Source organism: Vigna unguiculata, chromosome 1 (assembly GCF_037176805.1).
Source record: "Vigna unguiculata cultivar grain cowpea cultivar isolate G323 ecotype 2 chromosome 1, ASM3717680v1, whole genome shotgun sequence".
In the NCBI taxonomy this organism is placed as follows: Eukaryota; Viridiplantae; Streptophyta; class Magnoliopsida; order Fabales; family Fabaceae; genus Vigna; species Vigna unguiculata.
In genome coordinates, this window is record NC_140792.1 from 25683773 (window position 1) to 25690875 (window position 7103).

Below are 7103 nucleotides of genomic sequence, written 5' to 3' on the forward strand. Positions count from 1 at the left end.
GGTTAGCGGGCTACTATAGGAGATTCATAGAGGGATTCTCCAAGATAGTGGCGCCTCTGACTTTGCTTACCCGGAAGGACCAACCTTTCACTTGGACGGACAGGTGTGAGGAGAGCTTTCAAGAACTAAAGAGGAGATTGACGAGTGCTCCTATATTGGTAATTCCGGATGTGGAGAAACCGTTTGAAGTCTACTGCGACGCGTCTCATCTTGGACTTGGTTGTGTCTTGATGCAAGAGAAGAAGGCAATGGCATATGCTTCACGACAGCTTAAGGTACATGAGCGTAACTATCCCACTCATGATCTGGAGTTAGCGGCCATAGTTTTTGCCTTGAAGATCTGGAGGCACTATCTGTATGGTGCTCAGTTTCGGGTGTTCAGTGACCAAGAGAGTTTAAAGTATTTGTTTGATCAGAAGGAGCTGAACATGAGACAGAGGAGGTGGATGGAATTCCTGAAGGATTATGATTTCGAGCTTCTATATCATCCGGGGAAGGCAAATGTGGTGGCAGATGCTTTGAGTAGGAAGACGGTACATACGGCACATCTCATGATAAAAGAGGTGGAGCTACTAGAGAAGTTCAGAGACATGAGAATACAAGTAGAGTTGGGGTCCGAGTCCATTAGGTGTAGTACCCTTACTATATCTAGTGACTTCTTGGGCTCGATCAGAGAGAGGCAGTTGTTGGATGCTAGTCTGAACAGAGTTAGGAAACAACTTGGATCAGAGGAAGCCAGAGACTTTGCCGTGAGTGATGATGGCATACTGAGGTTTCGAGGCAGAGTATGCGTACCTGATGACGCAGAGGTGAGAAAGTTGATTCTTGAGGAAGGACACAAGAGTCGTCTTAGCTTGCATCCTGGCATGACTAAGATGTACTAGGACCTCAAGGAAACTTTCTGGTGGCAGGAGATGAAGAAGGATGTGGCTCAGTTTGTATCCGCCTGTCTGACGTGTCAGAAGGCGAAGGTGGGGCATTAGAGACCCGGTGACATTCTACAGTCGTTGGAGGTACCGGTGTGGAAATGAGACATCATCTCCATGGACTTCGTGACTCATCTTCCACGGACATTTAGGGGACATGACGCCATCTGGGTGATAGTGGATCGACTGACCAAGAGTGCACACTTTTTGGCGATGAACTTGAGAATGTCTATGGTCAAACTGGCTCAGTTGTACATTAAAGAGATAGTAAGACTTCATGGGGTGCCCTCGAGTATAGTTTCCGACAGAGACCCGCGGTTCACGTCCCGGTTTTGGCAGACGTTACAGAGTGCTATGGGTAGCAAGCTCACCATGAGTTCAGCTTATCACCCTCAGACAAATGGCCAGTCTGAGAGAACGATTCAGTCGTTAGAGGATTTGTTGAGGACTTGCATATTGGATCATTTGGGCGCTTGGGATGAAGTATTACCTTTGATAGAGTTCACCTACAACAACAGCTTTCATGCGAGCATTGGCATGACGCCATACGAGGCTCTTTACGGCAGGAGGTGTAGGACTCCTCTTTGCTGGTATCAGGATGGAGAGGCCGTGTTGGTTGGACCCGAGTTGTAAGAGCAGACCAGCGAGAAGGTGAGGATGGTGAGAGATAGGATGTTGGCTTCGCAGAGTAGGCAGAAGGCCTATGCGGATCGCAAGAGGAGGCCTTTGGAGTTTGCAGCGGGAGATCATGTGTTCTTGAGGGTGACCCGAACCACGGGCGTGGGGAGGGCTCTCCGCTCAAGGAAGCTTTCACCCAAGTTCCTTGGCCCGTATCAGATCACGAGGAGGATTGGGCCAGTAGCTTATGAGATAGCCTTACCCCCGCAGTTGGCAAACCTCCATCCGGTGTTTCATGTGTCACAGCTGAGGAAGTATGTATTTGATCCGGCTCACGTGTTGGAGGCTGAGGATATACAGATCAGGGAAGATCTCACAGTGGAAGTACCACCCATCGCTCTTGAGGATAGCAAGGTTGAGGAACGTCGTGGAAAGACCGTTAGTCTTGTTAAAGTCATCTGGGATCAGAGGACGGGTGACTCGACTTGGGAGTTAGAGGAGGACATGAGAAAATCACATCCACATCTGTTTACCTGGTGAGTCTTCCATTTTCAAGGACGAAAATTTTTGTTGTTGGAGGGAATGTAAGGCCCATTTAAAATCTTTTAACTTTTCTGCCCTAAAGTTAGTGGGATGCCCTTGTAAGTGGGCCTAAGGCCGGCCCAACGTATAAGGTCCTAAGGTCTGCCCTAATTCCACTCTCACTTTCACTCTCACAGAAACGCAGCAGTCGCCAATCCTTTCTCCCTCTCACAAAGAGCTCTGCTAGGGTTAGGTTTTTTGCCATCTTCAAGCTAGCTCGAAGCTGTGCTCTACTCCATGTAAGTACTGTGCTAGCCTTTTTCGTCTCCATTGTTCCTTTCGTTCATTTCACAGCTAGGGTCCCAAGTAACCCATATCGTGTTTCTGTTTCGCTGTCTTTTCAGTTCTTCGTTCGCTCCTTGAGTTGTTGTGCTCGTGCGTTCGGCATCGAGGGCGTGTTGGGTTGTTTTGCTAGCTTATTCCAGGTAAGGGAAGCTAGAACTTCTTTTATGGTGTGATTTGACTTGTGTCCTTGTAGTTCGTTGATTTATTGAGGTTGTGTGCTGCCATGAGTGACTGTACTGGTTGGAATATCTGTTTGGTATATGGGTACGCATTTGTGCAAGTGCAAACAGTGGCGAGGACTGTTAAACTCGCCTAAGCGGGCATGTCTCGCCTAGGCGAGGTTAACAGGGGCTCGCCTAGATATTTTGCCACGAAGGGTCGCCCAGGCGACCCACTGTGTTTTTTGAGCGAGCGAGCATCTCGCCCAGGCGAGAGGGGTCTCGCCTAAGCGAGATCCCGCGAATGCTTCTGCTCCACGTTTCGAGCCCTCGCCTAGGCGATGGGGGCTCGCCTGAGCGAGACCCTTCAGCCTGAGCGAGGTGCTGGGCGAGACAGTGCAATGTGGGATGGCTTTCTTGGCTTTGTATGGATAATGCATGCTTGATTTTGAGTATTGTGATAAAGGTTTGATATGAATGAGTATGATTGAGTGATACAAGTTATGAATTGTGAATAATGGGGTGGCATGAGTTTCGCATGAGATTGTAATGAAATGGTTGGTATGAAAGAGGCATGATAACGATATGATTTGGAAATCCTTGGTACACGGATGGTATATGATGAGATGAAATGAGTTGGGCTTGGAACATGAAAGACGTTGGCTTTAAACATTGGTACAATTAACGTATACGTGCATGGTGAATATTATGTTGGCTGCGGGATTTTGTTTTGTATGCGTCAGTGCATAATTCCTTGGGGTCTCTAGGTGAGACTTTCAAGGTCGCGCTTTAGTGGTCGGGACGTAATTCCATGACCCCTGTTAGTAGGTGTCCATGGTGGTGCCCCATCTGTATAACTAGGTAAGGATTCAAGGTAAGGACTGCATCCTGACACTCTAAGGAGCCAGTTAGTCTCACTTAGAGCGGACTGACTCCTGTGGTGAGAGTAGCAGGAGGCCTGTAATTCATTAAGGGCTAACCTTGTGGTGAGGGAGATTTGATTCATCGTAACACTTGTAACACATAGCTCGGAGATGAGCAACTCAGGTTCGAGCAGAGGTATCCACCACAAGTGCAAGCGTCCGCTGAGTCCGACTAAGTTATACGTATCCGGATGAGTCAAGTCGAGTCGTAGTGTATTGAATGAGAGTCATAACATGTTTGGTTGATTATATGGATATGAGATGATGAAAATATATTTGACTGCATGATGAATATGTTGTTGGCTCTAGCTTACCCGTTTGTTCGCGTGGTTGTGATGTATGTGGCTGTTCTTTCTTGCGATGATCATCGACTTGGTTGATGGGAGCAGATGGGCGAAGTTCTCGTGGTCAACAAGGGAATGGTGATTCCACCGCTTAGCCGTCTGGGCTGGATCTTACACTTCTCTTCTTCATGTCTTCTTTAGGGCTATGGCCCCTGTACTCGTTGTCTTTGGATTGAAAACTCTTAGTTAAACTGTTATCCTGCTTTTGTTGGCATCGTGGTGTGCCTGGTTTTGTAGGGGTGATGTTATGAACCCCAGAACTGCATTGTTGATTATCTCTGTGTGACGTTTCCTTTAATTTTTTTTATATTAAATTAAATGGGACGTTACAATTTATTTATATGAAAAAAAAAAAGTAAACAGAACTACATAAAAGAGATGAAATTGGATCTTCACCAATTAAAACTAATGTGTTGTCAAACCTCTACTTATTGTACAATTGTTGTATAAAATTGAGGGGCTTTGAAGATACAGTGGCTCTTTTTCGTTTTCTTCTTTTAGCAATTTATCATCTGAAGCCCACACACTAACAGTTACACACACCCTTGACTCAACCGCCCGCACACACACACACTCACCGTATTTCCACAAGGTCAATTTCATTGCTTCCTTGTGAGACTCTCTCTCTTTACTGTAAAAGTTATAAAGCTCTTTCTCCAAATCTCATTCTCTGCCTTCCATTCTCTGTCTTTTTCTTCCCCAATTTCCCTTTCTTCCTTTCCCAATTCCCATAACCATTTTCCATATGGCTGACGCCAAAGATTCCTCTATTCTCAACTCAAAATCCAAATCTTCCCCAACCTCAACCACAACCACAACCTCACAACAACATCAACAACAACGTAAGACTACAAAAATCTTAATGGCTCACAACATCCTCAGACTCCTACCCACTCTCCTCTCCGCAGCATCCGTCGCAATCACCGTCTCCAACAGCCAAACCGTTTTCATCTTCGCTCTCCGTTTCGAAGCCCACTTCTACTACTCACCCTCTTTAAAGTAACTTCACATTCCTTCATTTTCCACACAAAGATTCCTTCTTTTTCTTCTTTTCGGTTACCCTCTGTGTTTTTTTTTTCTCCCAACCGCAGGTTTTTTGTCGCCGCGAATTCTGTGGTGGCTGCCATGTCCTTGCTGACACTGATAGCCAACTGTCTGATAAAACGCCAGGCCTCACCCAAATACAATTTCTTTATCCTCGTGCACGACATGGTAAGCTTATTTCGCACCCCTTTCTCTGATAATACCCATACGTTATAGATAATTCAGGAGCGTGTTTATTTTGAATTTGATGTTCAATATATGAATCGCTTTTAGTTATCTTGGATGAGAAATTACCACAGGGTAATTCGTAAGTAGAACTTGAAATACTTTGTTATCAAATATTCTTGTTCTTTTATCAAAATTTCAAAAGAAATTGAAAATTTTGAATTCTATTTAAAAATTAGAAATGTGAGAAGCTTATAATTTTAAACTCGCGCATTTCTCTGTAATGTTTTCTTATTACTTTGCTCGGGAGTCGTTCACGTGAACAATATTCGCTTTTTTAATAATTTGTATTGTAAACTTTATTTTGGTTGATATTGATGGAGTTAAGTTTTATTTAAAGCTGTTAGAATTGTTTTTTTATTTATTTATGATTTGGTATTAATTAATGAATATTAGGAGGATTATAAAGAGAAAGAAAGAAAGGGTTTATAAGTAATTTGGGTGAAGAGAAATTGAAGTTGAGTTTTTGCAGGTGATGACGGTGGTGTTAATAGCTGGATGTGCAGCAGCAACTTCCATAGGATACGTGGGACAGTTTGGAGAAGAGCATGTGGGTTGGCAACCAATATGTGATCATGTCACCAAATTCTGCAGAAGAAACTTAGTTTCCCTTTTGCTTTCTTATTTTTCCTTCATTGCCTATTTTGCACTCACTATTTTATCAGCCTATAACTCCCTCTTTTCTTCTCCCAACAAAACCACATCAAATCAACCACACCACACCACCTTTCCCAACTTGGCTACCTAGCTATAACCATCACCATGGAATATTATTTTTATTTCTAGCTCTTCTTAACATAAATGTTGTCTATGCTCTTCTTCAACAACTTCTCATTTTGGTGAATGCCTCATAAATGCTACCTAAAACACCCTGTAGAGCTAAAAATGTCACTTCCCAATCATAAACAAACTCTTGTTATAGATATGTATAACATTTCCTGCATTTATTTCTCTTTCAATCTCTTTTTATCACAACGCAAGTTATGTTCTACCATAATTATTCATTTCATTATTCAGAAACATTAGGTTTTGTCAAACAAAATAAAATAAAATCAGGATTTTCACCTTAAGTTACGAAACTCAAATATAACCAACATTTTATATTCATTCTAATATAAAAGCTTGTTATTCGTCCGTTATCAAAGTAAATGTAACTTATTATTATTGAAATGGAAACTTTAATGAAATTATGGGTAACAGTGTATGTTAATAATTATTCTTAATATATTTCTAAAATCTTTAAATCACAGATAATTTGATTTGATGAAATTTGTATCATTTTACCCTCTTTTTCTATGAAATGCACGTGATCCGGGAGACATACTCCTAGTTTCTCACCTCCATTTACTACAATAATGATGGTTTGTCTTAGATGTTGTATATTATTTTGGACATTAGCTATTAATTTTTTTTTTTTTTTGTCTTTTTCCTGGGATATGTGGTTCAACGATTCTGTTATTTAAGATATTTGAATTTTAGTCACTAAATAGAAAGTAAAAGTATTTACCTATTATTATTATTAATATTATCATACTGTAACATAAAAAATTAATATTTTTAAAGAACTATATAATTTAAGAAACAAAATGATAGTTTTTTAGTTTCAAGAGTGATTTGTTCCGGGAACTTTCGGTACAATTTGCTCTGAAAATGATTTTAATCTATAAAAACAGCTTTGAAATCTGAACAAGGTTTGAGTTATTGGGTCCTACAAGAGAAAAAGCTAAAACACCAATTGCGCTCTAACAATATTCTTTCCATATTATTTAGCTTTTTTTCTTTTTGTTTCTATTTATATGTTCTCATTTTTTTTAATATTATCACAGGTATGCTTATGAATGTGTTTATCAACCAATTTGATACAACAAAAATAATACCCAAACAAATCAATAATATAAAAATAAGAAATTAATCGTACTATATATATTATTTATAAATTTATGAATTATTTAGTAGTCATTGTCCATTTATAAATTTATGAATTATTTATTTATTTAT

At 41.0% G+C, this 7103-nt stretch overlaps 1 protein-coding gene across 1 annotated transcript; it reads left to right on the plus strand.

Annotated features, from left to right (window-relative positions):
* Positions 1–4376: 4376 nt before the first annotated feature.
* On the plus strand, positions 4377–6064 carry LOC114174519 (CASP-like protein 1F2). Its single transcript, XM_028059356.2, has 3 exons — positions 4377–4835; positions 4928–5048; positions 5578–6064. Exons 1-3 carry the CDS (start codon positions 4582–4584, stop codon positions 5851–5853), a joined length of 651 nt encoding a protein of 216 aa, XP_027915157.1. The 5' UTR covers positions 4377–4581; the 3' UTR covers positions 5854–6064.
* The last annotated feature ends 1039 nt before the right edge of the window (positions 6065–7103 follow it).

What these genes read in the sequence shown, in the direction of transcription:
- LOC114174519 (XM_028059356.2), top strand. Translation starts at nt 4,582, where the DNA reads ATGGCTGACGCCAAAGATTCCTCTATTCTCAACTCAAAATCCAAATCT. An exon ending in TACTACTCACCCTCTTTAAA is followed by an intron (nt 4,836 to 4,927) that starts GTAACTTCACAT and finishes TCCCAACCGCAG; the next exon opens with GTTTTTTGTCGCCGCGAATT. An exon ending in TTATCCTCGTGCACGACATG is followed by an intron (nt 5,049 to 5,577) that starts GTAAGCTTATTT and finishes GAGTTTTTGCAG; the next exon opens with GTGATGACGGTGGTGTTAAT.